Below are 18,507 nucleotides of genomic sequence, written 5' to 3' on the forward strand. Positions count from 1 at the left end.
AATGCTCAACCTACTAGACCATTGAGTCGGTATACAACGGTGTTAATGTGTAACCTCAATCAATTCTCGTAATTGCGCGACCACCTTCTATTGTACTGAGATAGATACCTGAATCTACTCGACACAGAATAGCTGGTTACGGGTTTTCGCTAAAACTGTGAGAACCCCCTCAAGAAGCTAATCACTAGTGAGCACATGGTAATTATCAGTATAGGGTTATGGATATTATTAAGTTATTGATTGAGATCATGAACCGATTGATGTTAGACCACCATTAAAAACCTGGAAACAATGAACGACTATTTCCTCCTATTGTGTGACTCCTCAACAGTGCTCATCCACAATCTTGTTCGCGGAATTTGAACCTAGGACCTTCAGCCTTGTGCACAAAATACTCAACCCACTAGACCGCTGACCCGACCTATATCCAACGGTGTAACACAAATTACTTTGGATCAAATGAAAACAATCACATATATAATGAAAACCATGTTTAATATTTGATTAAAACAAAACAGAGCAAACAAAACAAAACAGCAAAACAACATAACATAATTGATTACATAATTTATGACAAAGTCAATTTTGGTGAAGATGCTGGTAAAATGCAGACCATTTAATAGCACTGAACAACAGTGTAAGGATGTTTTGGATGAGCTTCTTCACATCTATATGCAAATTGTTGCTTCAGGACTGGTCTGCATCAACACGTGAACTAAGGATAGGGAGTGAAGTAAGCAACATGTATTCATCCAACTTATTCCGTGTTTAGCTTTTCGTTAACGTCATTGCTCAAAGGGTGCAAGCGATATATTCCCGTCTACGGCATATGTTAGGAGACAAATGCTCTCTGTCATCCAAATATTCATCATTAAACTACTAGACGACACTAGTTAAACGAATCACAGAAATTATTAAGGGCTGCAACTGTTAGTGTAATGAATAACACAGAAATTTGTGTTCCACTAAGCACTATGTATATGAAACATAATGAGAACATGTAACTTAATGATAGCGTGTAATGAGATCATCCTGCAATAACTTTGTATATGTTAAGTAGTTAATGGTGGATGACAGCAATGTTTGAACACTAGTTTCATGCTGGTTGACACTTGACCTTTAGAGATAACTAGAATATCAAGAGTGTTGATGTTAACTGTTTGATGAGAACTCGTGTCATACAATTTCACAGTTTGACAACTTATCACTGAAACACTCGTTCCACAACTGAACACCTGTACTACCAGGCTTCATTTTCAACCCCATAGATGAAGTTTAGTCAGCACTGAGAGCCAGAAAAACATGATATTGCATGCTACTATGTGATTAGTTAGTGCAAATCAGCACTTTCATCAAAGTAGACTGAGTTACACTTCGCATGTTCTACATGTCTGTTCGATTATTTCACTCTACTAATCAAAATAATGTTGCTACCCCTCAACAAACGATGTCAATTACAACAATGATTCTTCATCAGTTCTAAAGAAACAAACAAACAAATCAGTCTTTTGAATAGAAAGCAGATCCTAATATACGTTTTATACGTTTTTGAATACAATTGAGCAAATGACAATACAATAATTCGCAATCACTAGAACATTATCGGAAGTTCATTAAAGTGATGATTGATCTACGTCGGACCACCATCGAAATACTAGAAGAACATGATAGCCGGCATGTTCTAGCATGAGACCTCTCAACAATGAACACTCACAGTAGTCTTACACACTAACTTAATGCGTCCCATTTTGTCACAATCAAAGCATTCAACAACATGATGAGGAAATGATTTCTAAAAATCCAGTTTACCAAGTCAGTGCTCATCTTTATATTCATCTCTGAAACTGTTTTTATGATTCAATGTGTATCTCCATTCACTAGCTGATGAGATAACACGATGTTTGCAGTGAACGGTACTGATTTTGAGTCTCAGAGTGAACACCAACTCTGTGATGCAAGTACACCAACCTGGTGAGTTTTAAATGGGATAAAGTGATATTCCATTGCTAGCCACCACCCGTTTCTGCTTCTGTTGCTTATAACTTAAAATAATATCGAGTCAACGTGTACAGGATGCATATTTACGATAAAAACACTGGTCAACAACAGTGCTATTCATCAACGAGGGCATTCAAGTAATTAATAGGAATGGTACACTACAGTTTATTTGTCATATTATTGAACAGTGCTATGGCCAAACTAGTACTACTTTATTCAACCTACACTTTTTCACAGTTCTACTTGTGTATTGGCTTTGCTATCTAGAGTTCTTTTCACAATCCGTATTCATAAAACTGTATTAACTATAATTTGTCATTGAGCTTTCAATAAGCAAACAATAACGAAGAAGGGATGTGTTTAATTTCATATTAGTATGGTGTCCCAACAAATGAGTTTAAAATAATGACCATCGTAAACATCAAATGATTGTATTCTATGATGATATTTCCTTAAAGTCATCGGTATAGTGTTGTGAAGATTATTATGTTATTGACTGGGATCATGAACCGATAGATGTTAGACCACTTTTGAATAGCTGGAAGCAATGGACGAGGTTCTAACTCAGGCCTTCAGACTTACGCGCAAACGCTTAACATACTACACCACAGCGTCGGTATAAAATGTTGGTAATATATAACCTCAACCAATCCACGAAGTAGAAACAGGTGTCTACCTCAGTACAATAGAAGTTGGTGACGCGATTTCGTGAATTGATTGAGGTTACACATTAACACCGTTGTATACCGATCCAGTGGTCTAGTAGATTGAGCGTTTGTGAACAAGGCTGGAGGGTGCGAGTTTGAATCCCGCGAGCAAGATTGTGGATGCGCGCTGTTAAGGAGTCCCACAATAGGGCGAAAGGGCCTTCCATTGCTTCCAGATTGTCAATGGTGCTATAACATCAATTGGTTCATGATCACAATCAAAAAGAAAGAAAACGTTGTTAAGTTTAATGGTTACTTACAGTGGGATGACAATCATTTTCCATCCAATGATCAATATGTGTATCAAGACCATTGGTACATGTATTCGCTGTTGAACACCAATAACATGTCATATTCGGTTTAGATGCAGATAGACATGTTTCTTTTGAATCTTTAATGTAACAGGTTTCTATAAAACAAAAGAACATGATGATTGTATTACAAGTGATTGAATAAAAGAAACCTTAAAGAAATGTATCTATAAACTGCTTAATATTCTCCGACATCAATTCACTCGACAAGTCGCCAAATCAGAACATGGTTGAACAGGAAAACCGATTCTATTCCAAATAACAAGGTTAGATGGAAGTAAGAAGAAGAAGAAGAAGCACAATAGGAAAAACATTTGTGTATATTTATAGTTTTTACATTGAGGAGATTCTAGAATGTTCTGCAAGTATCGACTAGTGCTGATTAAATAAGAATTAGCCAATCAGCATGCGCCAAAGCACTCGTACATTGACCATGCTTTAATCCAATCTATGTCCCGCTAACACAAGGTAATTACAATCAATATTTGAGGAAAATTCGATATCACATGCACTAAATGAATGAACAATGGCACACTGCCTTGTCAATGCATCCTCAATTAACTGTCGATAAATTTTATTTACCAATTGTATCATCTTATCCGTCGGTTTTATGACACTGTGATTACGTAATATTGAACAAAACGAAGACTAAAATATCAATCAAGTTTGATTTGTCATGTTGAAGATTGAACAACGAATCGAAAAGAAGTCATTCATAGTGAACAGAACGTCGTTGAGATAGATGTTTGCATAACGGACTAGAATCTCACTTGGAATTCTTCATTTGAAGTAATCAACTTAAAGTGTTCAAATGTGAAAATGGTCAATACTGATCAAATCACTTATGACATACCTGTATTCGGTTCAAACTCCACCAAAGTACGATGGTTGATCAAGTGTACTGGAATGTTAATTCGATTGTACGATTCGAACATAGAGTCTGATTGAACAAAAGAACAAACACTTCAATTTACGATTTCTATTGAAATTATAACAAGTGGTGTGTATCATTTAACTTGTGAACAAAATAAGAAACATCGTTGAGTTTGAATAAAATGGAGGTAGTTCAACACTCCAAGAGAATATGTCTGGTTCATCAAAAATTATTTCACATTTCGGATTACAACTAGTCAACATGGAGAGTTACAGTTTAGTTTCAATAAAGGTTAATTACAGTTCTTCAATATTCAGTAGACGTCGTCTGAAACATCCAGCAATTTCATCAGTGACTTACACTGTGATTCTTTTATCACGTAAAACAATTGAATACTGTTTCAGGAAGCATCAACATAATACTGACGTTGATATATCGAAAAGCAATAAAGTTTGAATAGTGCCAACCTCCCTCCATGGAAAGTATTCCGACTTTATTCCGAACATTTATTTTCAATAATTCAGTGATATTCCGATCAATTTATTTCACACACGGAACAATCGATCGATGTAGACTGATAGAAAGCGAAATTAAGTCAGTGTAATAGACTAGATTAGACCTCTATGATGACACTTTGATAACTGTTTGGAGATAGAAAGTTATATAATAGTAACAGATGGTTGTCGATGTACAACACTGCACATTGAAACATTCAGAAATGTAACGGTAAAATGTTTCTTACTGTTCGTTGTATCATCTATACAATGGTGTCGATAATCAATCCACGACTGTAAATTGCTTTCATCATTTTCCTTGGGTATCTGAAAACAACCATCAGAAATATGAATTAAGATCTGTTAAACACACAACCACATACATCAAGAGTAACTATTCATTTCAGTAGTGTGTCATCATTCAGGTCTTCATATTCAAAGACAATTAATCACATTCAAATTAGGCAAACTAGTATCATCAGTTTCTTTTCGAGGATATTTCACCTAGTCTTTACAGCTATTCTAACTTAGTTTAGTCATCAACTTCAGTGAGGTCTGATATACAATCTGTCAATAATAAAACGAGGCGATACAATGTAGCATGAACATCTACGTCTTTTGAAATGAGATACCATTTTGAATAACTCCATGGATAGTAACTACTAATGTTTCCAGATTACTTCTTATCATTTAAAACAAATTGAGTTTCAAACATGTCATCTGTTCTTTCATAGAACCATATTATAGTGAATCAACAGCAGTTGTATTCAAAGTAGATGAAACATCAAACGATGACATTGAAATAACTACACACTCCGAACTGATCAATAATTTCATCAATTGACTCATGATTTCAATCAGTGAAATTTCTACACAAAACCTCGTTCACAAATGATGTCAGAATAAAATGCCTCATTGAAGTTTAAGTTATAATGTCATATAACCTGTCTACATAATATAAAATCTTGTTCTGCGTTCCTCGTGTTTAGTGTATCTAGACGCAATCGCCATTACTCAAGTAAATGAGACAGCACAATGAAATTACATTACATCACCATTCAATAGTGAAACTTACATTCTCAAAGTAAATAGACATCTTCCCATTCGGATATATCAGATAAGTTACTTGACCTGTTTCATCTACCAAATGAACATCATCGTTACACAGAATATGAAGAACAATTAATAAACATGTTATTGTTGCATTCAAAATTGTATATACCAACTCATTATGTGATCAGATCTGTTTACTTCAAGTCATAATGAACGTATTCAAGTGAACGTGATGTCAATGAAAGGAAGATGTATCCTTCAAAATGACTGTAAGATATCTAGTTCTCAAATGTGAATCAATCCGTCATTTTTACATTGAAACAATGAATCATGAGCTTTTCAATCAGATCTAATACTCTGCGAGATAGATATATATTCACATTCACGCAATAATTTCTGTTTCTCACTGAAGATCAATCAACCTGATGTGGATAGTCAATGAGAAGTAGCCTAGTGAGGAGCTATACCGATGACAATCATAAGTGACCTGAAGGACAAGTGCATTTGATTGGGTAAGAAATGTATGTGTTTACTGAGAATTAATGTGTTGGATACATGAAAGAGTTTTGGCGTATCTCAATAATACTTTGAGTCATATGTAGTATACGCATAGGTGGATTGAAGACTGTAACTTGAATATTTAGTCAGAATTATATGATTGAATAATACACATAATCATCACATCTATTTTAATCCGGATAAACCAAATATGGTTCCTTCATTGTGAAAAATACTTTATGAAAACAATTATAATGAAATAATCTTAGAGATTGTCTGTCAATATCTATCGGTTGACCTTCGTTGTTGATAGAAATATATCACTGATTGTACTTCATTGTTGTCTATCACAACACATTCTTTTCTAATTAACCATATAAGGTGAACTATATTCAATTGTGGTGTGAGCACACTATAATTCTTCTTCTTCGCCTTCGCCTTCTTTCTAATTATGCGCCTTTGTTTACGTGACCATTAATCACCCACGCAAACGGAATCAATATGAATGGCATTAGCACTTTTGTAATTAAAAAGAAAGAATAAAATTTGATGAAAACAAATACTTTGGCAGTGTTAGTTCAATAGACATTTTTGCTTCAGCTATGCGTGCAAAATAATAACCATTAGCCATCTAATTCTAATTCAGTTGAATGGTCGTTTTCACAAAGAACCTCCTTGTTTCCATGTGTTGCCGTGAATAATCCTGATTCGTCCAGACTAGACTGGTTATTAGATTCTGTGTACATTATCAACGTAAATATAATGAAGACTCTCTCAGAAGGGATTTGGTAGATATTTTAGAAATTTCACTGATTGAAATCATGAGCCAATCGAAGCTAAACCACCATGGAAAACCTGGAAGCACTGGGTGGCCGTTTCGTCCTAGTACAGGACTCCTCAACAGTGCGCACACACGATCCAGCAACCCACGAGATCCGAACCCACGACCTATCGGTCTCACACCAGGTGCTTAACCAACTAGACCACTGAGCCGGCCGGCATCCAACGGTGTTCATGTCTAACTTCAGCCAATCCACGAAGTTGCCCCAACGTACACCATTGTCTTCAGTGAGTTGATATCTCACAATAGACCTGGTTGAACTCCACTGGTAACGGCTTCTCACCAAAACTCCAGGAGTATCTCTTGAAGTCAGTCACTAGTGAACAGATGATTATTATCAGAAGGGGTTTTGTGTAGATTTTAGAAATTTCACTGATTGAAATCATGAGTCAATTGATGAAATTGTTGATCAGTTCGGAGTGTGTAGTTATTTCAATGTCATCGTTTGATGTTTCACCTATTTTGAATACAACTGTTGTTGATTCACTATAATATGGCCTTATGAAAAAACAGATGACATCACAAGGAATGGATCACTGTTGATACACTGGATAAGATTCAAGAAAGGAGGAACAAGAAGGCAGCAATCAATACCAGTCGAACAAGAGCAGAAAAAGACAAGGCACAAGCTAAATACAAAGAACTAATCAAGCAAGTGAAGAGGAGCATCAGAACCGACAAACGTAAATATGTGGAAGATTTAGCAACGACGGCGGAAGAGGCTGCAATAGAAGGAAACATGAGAGAACTGTATGACACGACAAAGAAACTCTCTGGAAATCGCCACAAATGAGAACGATCAGTGAAAAGCAAGGAAGGCGAGGTAATCACCAACATTGAAGAGCAACAAAACGGGTGAGCAGAACACTTCAAAGAACTCTTGAATCGACCAGCCCCACTAAACCCACCCAATATCGAAGCAGCACCCACGGACCTCCCAATCAATGTTGGCCCACCAACAATTGAAGAGATAAGCATGGCACTCAGACAAATCAAGAGTGGCGAAGCAGCAGGACCAGACAACATTCCAGCAGAGGCACTAAAAGCAGACGTAGCGGCAGCTGCAAGGGTGCTCCACATTCTCTTCGATAAGATTTGGGATGAGGAACAAGTACCGAAAGACTGGAAAGAAGGACTTCTGATCAAAATACCGAAGAAAGGCGATTTCAGCAACTGTGATAACTACAGGGGCATCACTCTTCTCTCAATACCGGGAAAAGTCTTCAACTGGGTATTGTTAAACAGGATGAAGGACTGCGTAGACGCCCAACTTCGAGACCAACAGGCAGGATTCCGTAAGGATAGATCGTGTACAGACCAAATCGCAACTCTACGGATCATTGTGGAACAATCAATTGGATGGAATTCATCACTCCACATCAACTTCATTGACTACGATAAAGCATTTGATAGAGTGGACAGAACAACACTATGGAAGCTTCTTCGATACTACGGCGTGCCTCAGAAGATTGTCAATATCATAGGGAATTATTATGATGGATTAAACTGCAAAATCGTGCATAGAGGACAGTTGACAAAGTTGTTCGATGTAAAGACCGGTGTCAGTCAAGGTTGTTTACTCTCACCCTTTCTCTTTCTCCTGGTGATCGACTGGATCATGAAGACGTCAACATCTGAAGGGAAACACGGGATACAGTGGACATCTAGGATGCAGTTAGACGATCTAGACTTCGCAGATGATCTGGCCCTTCTATCCCAAACGCAACAACAAATGCAGGAGAAAACGACCAGTGTAGCAGCAGCCTCAGCAGCAGTAGGTCTCAATATACACAAAGGGAAAGGCTAGGTTCTCCGATACAAAACATCATGAACCAATGCAATCACAATTGACGGAGAAGATTTGGAAGAGGTAAAAGCCTTTACATATCTAGGCAACATCATTAGTGAATAGGGTGGATTCGATGCAGATGTGAAGGCACGGATCGGCAAAGCACGAGCAGCATATTTACAACTGAGGAATATCTGGAACTCGAAACAATTGTCTGTCAACCAACACCAAGGTAAGGATTTTCAATATAAATGTCAAGACAGTTCTACTGTATGGGGCAGAAACTTGGAGAACTACGAAATCCATCATTCAGAAGATACAAGTGTTTATTAACAGTTGTCTACGCAAAATACTTCGGATCAGTTGGTCGGACACTATTAGCAACAACGTACTGTGGGAGAGAACAAACCAGACTTCAGTGGAGGAAAAAATCGAGAAGAAGCACTACACATTGAGGAAAGCACCCAACTGCGTCACAAGACAAGCCCTCTCATGGAATCCTGAAGGCCAAAGGAAAAGAAGAAGACCAAAGAAGAACACATTACGCCGGGAAATGGAGACAGACATGAGAAAAATGAATAAGAATTGGATGGAACTAGAAAAGAAGGTGGAGGACAGAGTGGATTGTAGAATGCTGGTTGGCGGCCTATGCTCCATTGGGAGTAATAGGCGTAAGTAAGTAAGCATTTATGCATCCAGAAAGATTCGGTTGTCAGTATTGCCCTGCTGTGCTGAACGCATTCATGAGTGTTTGTTACTCAATTCTTCTTCTCATCACACTAGTTGCAACACTATGATAAATAAGCGCATCGTTACCCGATATTTTGCATAGATACACCTTATTGTTGCCTAAACGTTTTTCTCATTGATTATAATGACTGAGATTGAATATGATAGCCAAGTGAAGTAGATTGAATTGTTCAAGCAATTTAATGTTTTACGATATATCAATCATTTGGTATTGACATTCGTTTTTGTAAACTAAATGAAGTGCAGTACTTCGTATTACTCGACATATGAATGTACCAACTTTCGAACATGCATTAAAATTCTCACATCATTACCAATACTACCACCAGTACTACTGTAGTCAACGAGAACACATGTAGGAACAAGCAGATTTACCTGGATACAAAATCACTGAATTTCTCAGTAAAATTTGAGAAATAAACAACAAATACTTCATTTGCAAAATATCCAACAGTTGTCTCAAACGCCTTTAATCCTTCGTTTCTATACCAATCACTCACTGTTCTCGTCCTCTTCTCTTCGATGTTCTCAACCTCCCGCCACCAAACATTCCACTTCCGACTGATGGTACATACTACATATACCTGTCAAAATTGGTAGAACACACCACATTGTTACCAGTTTTATTAGCAAATCTGCATTCTGACTATCTATCATTCTAGGTTTATACTTCATGGTCTCCATTATTTTGAATCTGTTAGCTTTGGTTGTTTACACTGTGACAATGAATTATGAGCACAGATAAATGATTGTACTCAGGCTAACCTCGTTGTGCACAAGTGGTTATGAAAAGTCAACAATAACCAATCAATAGTTTGTCATTGAGCTTTGAATAAGCAAAACATATTAGTACGGTGTCCCAACAACTGCGTTTAAATTAATCACCATCGTAAATATCAAATGATATTATTCTGTAGTGAAATTTCCTTAAAATCATCGGTAAAGTGTTGTGAAGATTATTAAGTTATTGACTGGGATCATGAACCGATTGATGTTAGACCACTATTGAGAAACTGGAAGCAATGGACGGCCGTTTCCTTCTATTTTGCGACTCCTCATCAGTGCGCATCCACAAACCCACACCCTGCGGGATTCTGCCTTGCGCGCAAACGCTCAATCTACTAGACCACCGAGTCAGTATACAACGGTGTTAATGTGTAACCTCAATCAATTCTCGTAATTGCGCGACCACCTTCTATTGTACTGAGATAGATACCTGAATCTACTCGACACAGAATAGCTCCACTGGTTACGGGTTTTCGCTAAAACTGTGAGAACCCCCTCAAGAAGCTAATCACTAGTGAGCACATGGTAATTATCAGTATAGGGTTGTGTATATTATTAAGTTATTGATTGAGATCATGAACCGATTGACGATAGACCAGCATTAAAAACCTGGAAACAATGAACGACTATTTCCTCCTATTGTGTGACTCCTCAACAGTGCTCATCCACAATCTTGTTCGCGGAATTTGAACCTAGGACCTTCAGCCTTGTGCACAAAATACTCAACCCACTAGACCGCTGACCCGACCTATATCCAACGGTGTAACACAAATTACTTTGGATCAAATGAAAACAATCACATATATAATGAAAACCATGTTTAATATTCGATTAAAACAAAACAGAGCAAACAAAACAAAACAGCAAAACAACATTACATAATTGATTACATAATTGATCATAGAAAAGTGCATAAACTAATATCTAAACTACTGAAATGAACTACAAAATATAGTTCTATTCATATGTGTAAATGTTTCTGTAGAACATAAATTACATTTATTTTCCTTTAAATAATTTAAACCATATGACAAATCCAGCACATACAATCACGAAACATGAAACTAATGCTATTATTACATATACGTAAACATATGATTTCTGAAATGAAATAAACAAAACAACATAGATATATGTATGGATCAGTTTAGAGGTTGTGGACATTGTCAAGTTATTGATTGAGATCATGAACCGATTGATGTTAGACCACTATTGAAAAGCTGGAGGCAATGGATGGTCGTTTCCTGCTGTTGTGCGATTCCTCAACAGTTCACATCCACAATCCCGCACCCCGCAGTACACGAACCCAACGCCTTCAGTCTCACGCGCAAACGCTTAGCCTACTGGACCACTGGGCCGGTATCTAATGGTGTTAATGTGTAACCTCAACCAATCCACGAAGTAGAAACAGGTGTCTACCTCAGTACAATAGAAGATGGTGACGCGATTTCGTGAATTGATTGAGGTTACACATTAACACCGTTGTATACCGATCCAGTGGTCTAGTAGATTGAGCGTTTGTGAACAAGGCTGGAGGGTGCGAGTTTGAATCCCGCGAGCAAGATTGTGGATGCGCGCTGTTAAGGAGTCCCACAATAGGGCGAAAGGGCCTTCCATTGCTTCCAGATTGTCAATGGTGCTATAACATCAATTGGTTCATGATCACAATCAAAAAAGAAAGAAAACGTTGTTAAGTTTAATGGTTACTTACAGTGGGATGACAATCATTTTCCATCCAATGATCAATATGTGTATCAAGACCATTGGTACATGTATTCGCTGTTGAACACCAATAACATGTCATATTCGGTTTAGATGCAGATAGACATGTTTCTTTTGAATCTTTAATGTAACAGGTTTCTATAAAACAAAAGAACATGATGATTGTATTACAAGTGATTGAATAAAAGAAACCTTAAAGAAATGTATCTATAAACTGCTTAATATTCTCCGACATCAATTCACTCGACAAGTCGCCAAATCAGAACATGGTTGAACAGGAAAACCGATTCTATTCCAAATAACAAGGTTAGATGGAAGTAAGAAGAAGAAGAAGAAGCACAATAGGAAAAAACATTTGTGTATATTTATAGTTTTTACATTGAGGAGATTCTAGAATGTTCTGCAAGTATCGACTAGTGCTGATTAAATAAGAATTAGCCAATCAGCATGCGCCAAAGCACTCGTACATTGACCATGCTTTAATCCAATCTATGTCCCGCTAACACAAGGTAATTACAATCAATATTTGAGGAAAATTCGATATCACATGCACTAAATGAATGAACAATGGCACACTGCCTTGTCAATGCATCCTCAATTAACTGTCGATAAATTTTATTTACCAATTGTATCATCTTATCCGTCGGTTTTATGACACTGTGATTACGTAATATTGAACAAAACGAAGACTAAAATATCAATCAAGTTTGATTTGTCATGTTGAAGATTGAACAACGAATCGAAAAGAAGTCATTCATAGTGAACAGAACGTCGTTGAGATAGATGTTTGCATAACGGACTAGAATCTCACTTGGAATTCTTCATTTGAAGTAATCAACTTAAAGTGTTCAAATGTGAAAATGGTCAATACTGATCAAATCACTTATGACATACCTGTATTCGGTTCAAACTCCACCAAAGTACGATGTTTGATCAAGTTTACTGGAACGTTAATTCGATTGTACGATTCGAACATAGAGTCTGATTGAACAAAAGAACAAACACTTCAATTTACGATTTCTATTGAAATTATAACAAGTGGTGTGTATCATTTAACTTGTGAACAAAATAAGAAACATCGTTGAGTTTGAATAAAATGGAGGTAGTTCAACACTCCAAGAGAATATGTCTGGTTCATCAAAAATTATTTCACATTTCGGATTACAACTAGTCAACATGGAGAGTTACAGATTAGTTTCAATAAAGGTTAATTACAGTTCTTCAATATTCAGTAGACGTCGTCTGAAACATCCAGCAATTTCATCAGTGACTTACACTGTGATTCTTTTATCACGTAAAACAATTGAATACTGTTTCAGGAAGCATCAACATAATACTGACGTTGATATATCGAAAAGCAATAAAGTTTGAATAGTGCCAACCTCCCCTCCATGGAATGTATTCCGACTTTATTCCGAACATTTATTTTCAATAATTCAGTGATATTCCGATCAATTTATTTCACACACGGAACAATCGATCGATGTAGACTGATAGAAAGCGAAATTAAGTCAGTGTAATAGACTAGATTAGACCTCTATGATGACACTTTGATAACTGTTTGGAGATAGAAAGTTATATAATAGTAACAGATGGTTGTCGATGTACAACACTGCACATTGAAACATTCAGAAATGTAACGGTAAAATGTTTCTTACTGTTCGTTGTATCATCTATACAATGGTGTCGATAATCAATCCACGACTGTAAATTGCTTTCATCATTTTCCTTGGGTATCTGAAAACAACCATCAGAAATATGAATTAAGATCTGTTAAACACACAACCACATACATCAAGAGTAACTATTCATTTCAGTAGTGTGTCATCATTCAGGTCTTCATATTCAAAGACAATTAATCACATTCAAATTAGGCAAACTAGTATCATCAGTTTCTTTTCGAGGATATTTCACCTAGTCTTTACAGCTATTCTAACTTAGTTTAGTCATCAACTTCAGTGAGGTCTGATATACAATCTGTCAATAATAAAACGAGGCGATACAATGTAGCTTAACATCTACGTCTTTTGAAATGAGATACCACTTTGAATAACTCCATGGATAGTAACTACTAATGTTTCCAGATTACTTCTTATCATTTAAAACAAATTGAGTTTCAAACATGTCATCTGTTCTTTCATAGAACCATATTATAGTGAATCAACAGCAGTTGTATTCAAAATAGATGAAACATCAAACGATGACATTGAAATAACTACACACTCCGAACTGATCAACAATTTCATTATTCAGTGAAATTCCTAAAATCTACACAAAACCTCGTTCACAAATGATGTCAGAATAAAATGCCTCATTGAAGTTTAAGTTATAATGTCATATAACCTGTCTACATAATATAAAATCTTGTTCTGCGTTCCTCGTGTTTAGTGTATCTAGACGCAATCGCCATTACTCAAGTAAATGAGACAGCACAATGAAATTACATTACATCACCATTCAATAGTGAAACTTACATTCTCAAAGTAAATAGACATCTTCCCATTCGGATATATCAGATAAGTTACTTGACCTGTTTCATCTACCAAATGAACATCATCGTTACACAGAATATGAAGAACAATTAATAAACATGTTATTGTTGCATTCAAAATTGTATATACCAACTCATTATGTGATCAGATCTGTTTACTTCAAGTCATAATGAACGTATTCAAGTGAACGTGATGTCAATGAAAGGAAGATGTATCCTTCAAAATGACTGTAAGATATCTAGTTCTCAAATGTGAATCAATCCGTCATTTTTACATTGAAACAATGAATCATGAGCTTTTCAATCAGATCTAATACTCTGCGAGATAGATATATATTCACATTCACGCAATAATTTCTGTTTCTCACTGAAGATCAATCAACCTGATGTGGATAGTCAATGAGAAGTAGCCTAGTGAGGAGCTATACCGATGACAATCATAAGTGACCTGAAGGACAAGTGCATTTGATTGGGTAAGAAATGTATGTGTTTACTGAGAATTATTGTGTTGGATACACGAAAAAGTATTTGTGCATTTTATTGAGAAGCCAAATTCACTTTGTCACACACATCACTTCTGTGTTGTCGCTCACCATGTATCAATCTCTGCTCTCGGTTGCCTACTCATAACAGTCCTCTCATCAAGTTCTATTTGAGTTTGTCAATGAAAATGATTCTTTGCAATTGATTTTACTTACCACCAGAATTTGTATTCTCCTGAAGAGACCATTTGACAGCGAATAATTCGGCTGATAAAATGAATATTAAATGAGTATTTACGGATATGTATATTAAATGTCTATCTCTTTTAATAATAAACATACATTTTAACATAGAATGAGTTTGAACATATGTCATGTTCTTCCCTTTAGGATTTGAGTAAATGGATGCAGTTGAATGATCAATGAACCCTGATGATGCGATTTGAACGATTGTTAATTATAATGAACATTTTCAATTCAAACAATGGAGAAGAATATTTTACTCTTATAACGTTGGTTCTAGGAACTTAAGATTAATTCGTGGACTTAACAAGTCTTTCCACCAGCAACAGTTGCGTAAAACCATCATAACTTCTATAAATCCGATAGAACAGCTTATTCTCAATTAAGCTAATTATCATTCAGAAATGTTATTCCGACGTCAATAATTGTGCTGAATCACCGAAATAGATGAAGTTGAACTGAGAAATTCTACTTGAGTTCATACCCTGGGTGTTCTATTTTAAGTAAATCATTTCGTTGTAACGGACTATTCATGGTCGTTCGTTTGATTCGCTATTTCAGGGAAAGGCATTAGTTCAAATTTCATACTCATACAAATACGATAATTTAGAAAGTGTTGAATATCCTATGGTCTGCAGACAACAACTAAGCGACATTAAACCTTTATGGATCAAGTGAGTGCCAGAAAAGAGATGGAGGACATCAAATACATTTTAGTAGTTCATATATCTCAATAAGACAATCTGTCATAACGCAGGAATTCACTTATTGTTGTGCATGTGGTCAGTTAGGTTCATTGAATCTACTGAGATTTATCGAGACATTGTAATATCTTTTGTACTATAGTTCAGATAGACTGGAACCTACGTAATGGTAACTTTAAGTTATTTCTCATCAATCAATTTGTGTTTGTTTGGAAGTGAATCCTCGTCTTATTTTACATTTGTACCTGACAGTAATGACTACATATTGTGAAGGAATGTTCGAGCACTGAAACACACAAACCAATACAATCATTGCGTATAATCAAGTTAACTAGTGAAAAATTTGAAAGAGAAAAGCATGTTTATTCAATAATAGAACGACTCACTTTCATTCAGAATCTCAGGTGTGTCTCCAAAGGAGATCTTTTCAAAGATTTTAATTTGTCCCATTAATTTGTCTCCGAAAGTTTCCATTAAACCTGTATTTATTAAATGGATGGATAATAACAACCCATTTACAGTTAATTTCGATTATGGTTACATTTAAGTTAAGCCCTTTTGTTAACTTAGATGACAGACAATGTGATTCGAACAGTAACGATTCGTGTATTTCTCTGTACTATTATCATCACTACCATATCTGTATAAACATGTATCTTGATCACGAGAAAGACTCTAGCTTAAATGTTGATCGCTTAAATATCGATTATGGATCATTCTCTTCCTCGTGTATAACATGGTACTCGAATCCTATTATTAGCCTTTGCTTTGACTAGCTGATCATAAATAATTCGCTTCTGTATTTGCTCGCATACACACACACATTCTTCTTACTCCATCAAATTCGCTCGAAGTGCTTTGTTAACTGGGCTATCTATCCGCTAATAAACTGTAGTTGCCACTTCTTATTGTCTTCTCATTTCACATAACATTGAGATTTCTATCACAACATAACGGTTACAAAGATGATTGATAAACGATGCAAAGCCATTACAACATACAATTTGGAATGATAATTTACAGTGAATGAATGAACAGATTTGTGACGAACATTTACAATACAATTCCTACCCCTAACCATCATCAGTAAATCTTCATCTTAGTTCCTCAAACTAATCTATAACCCTCATTAAGTAGTAGTCAGTCGGTGGACGTCATCAACATTACTTTATTGTTGCTCAAACGTTGTCCATAATGCATAGTCTCATTCAATTGTGAGTTTAAGAAATATGATTCAATATGACTAACAGAACTTAGTATCAAGAAAATTATTCTCTTACCAGAATCAATCATTGTCAATCCATTGACTATTTTACCGTAATATTTAAACTGGAATTTCGGTTTAACCATCTAAAAGTGTACACACACACATTCGTGTTAGTACCATCTATTACAAAATGGTATCAACTTACTTCAGAAGAAATTTTACTCTTGACAAAAGTTCCACTTTGAATAGGATTGGGTTGATCAAGATGAATTCTTTGAAAATATTCATAATGATCAGACTGTGTATATATGTGAAATTAACATCTAATTGGTTACTTACATAACTGTATGTAGTATTTTGAGAAATTATCTTTTCATATTTGACATCTTTTATACGTCCACAAGTGTTCTGACAGTCGAATAGCTTAGTGAATACAATGACCAACAAACAAGATGGAAGAGTAAATCTGTAACATTGAAAATGAACATAACATTATATATTAGTGTCATCAAATTGGAATGAATATGCTTCATTCATTTATTGAATCGTTTCACTTGACACTTACTTCATCTTCTTCTTGTTTAAGAGAGTAGAATGATATTGAAATGGTTTCTCAGGTTTATATAGACTTTTTTTGAGTTCACTTCTTTCTGTATGATTTGATGATTCAAAACAACCAATAAGAAAGATCATGTGTCACATATTTATGTGTTTATTGTGAATCGATAATTGTGCAAGATCAACTTCATCATTGTTCAATATTCTTCTACCTACTATTAAAGATGTGTGCTGACAATTATTCACAAGGTGGTTGAAATTTCTTACCTCTATTGATGGAATATTATTGGATAGAAATAAAATATGTGCTCATGTGTTCTACAATAATAAACATTTGATTGGTGGTTATATTTGCTTAACTCTTGTAATCTGATTGGTTGAAATCAATATGGCATAAACTATTTCGATTGGTTGTTGAAATTTGCATTTTAATATTCGAATTTTATTTTATTGAGAAAGTGGTATCAAACGGTTCTATCCGTGTTTAATATTAAGATTGTAACTTGAGAATAAAGTCATAATCATTCTATTCAACCATCATATGACAGTGTTAATGTCTGTTTAGAGATATGGACATAGAAAGTGGAATGACAATTTGTCTAATGATCACACATACTAACGTCTCTACAAAACGCCTTTCTGATCATAATCATTATATGCTCATTAGTGACTGGCTTCAAGAGGTGTTTCCTGGAGTTTTAATCAGAAACTACAACCAGTGGAGTTCAACCTGGTCTATTGTGAGATAGAAACTTACTGAAGACAATGATGAACTGTGGCAGAATTGCGCGGATTGGTTGGTGTCAGAGTTTAACACTGCTGATTGAGGGATCAGTGATTTAGAGGTTAAGCGTTCGCGCATGAGACTGAAAGTCCTGAATTCAAATCTCGCTGGCGGAATCCTGAATGCACACTGCTGATGAGTCCCATATTAGGACATAACGGTCGTCTAGTGCTTCCAGGTTTTCCATAGTGGTCTAGCTTTAGTTGATTCATGAA

General features: G+C 35.7%; 1 protein-coding gene across 1 annotated transcript; it reads right to left on the reverse strand.

Annotated features, from left to right (window-relative positions):
• Positions 1 to 10,738: 10,738 nt before the first annotated feature.
• Positions 10,739 to 17,959, reverse strand: MS3_00000005 (uncharacterized protein). Its single transcript, XM_051207945.1, has 10 exons — positions 17,516 to 17,959; positions 17,290 to 17,416; positions 17,156 to 17,248; positions 17,024 to 17,093; positions 16,130 to 16,222; positions 15,013 to 15,063; positions 13,482 to 14,362; positions 12,718 to 12,804; positions 11,813 to 11,961; positions 10,739 to 11,202 (listed from the first exon to the last, which is right to left on the reverse strand). The coding sequence occupies exons 1-7, from the start codon at positions 17,641 to 17,643 to the stop codon at positions 14,274 to 14,276; spliced, it is 651 nt and encodes a 216-aa protein (XP_051068639.1). The 5' UTR covers positions 17,644 to 17,959; the 3' UTR covers positions 10,739 to 11,202; positions 11,813 to 11,961; positions 12,718 to 12,804; positions 13,482 to 14,273.
• Between the last annotated feature and the right edge of the window lie 548 nt (positions 17,960 to 18,507).

This window comes from Schistosoma haematobium, chromosome 3 (assembly GCF_000699445.3).
Source record: "Schistosoma haematobium chromosome 3, whole genome shotgun sequence".
NCBI classification, from domain to species: Eukaryota; Metazoa; Platyhelminthes; class Trematoda; order Strigeidida; family Schistosomatidae; genus Schistosoma; species Schistosoma haematobium.

Bases quoted from the DNA above. Each gene is read 5' to 3' on its own strand.
- MS3_00000005 (XM_051207945.1), bottom strand. From the start codon at position 17,643: ATGATCTTTCTTATTGGTTGTTTTGAATCATCAAATCATACAGAAAGA. The intron at 17,417-17,515 runs GTAAGTGTCAAG...TCAATGTTACAG, and splicing joins TTAAACAAGAAGAAGATGAA to ATTTACTCTTCCATCTTGTT. The intron at 17,249-17,289 runs GTAAGTAACCAA...ATATATACACAG, and splicing joins AAAATACTACATACAGTTAT to TCTGATCATTATGAATATTT.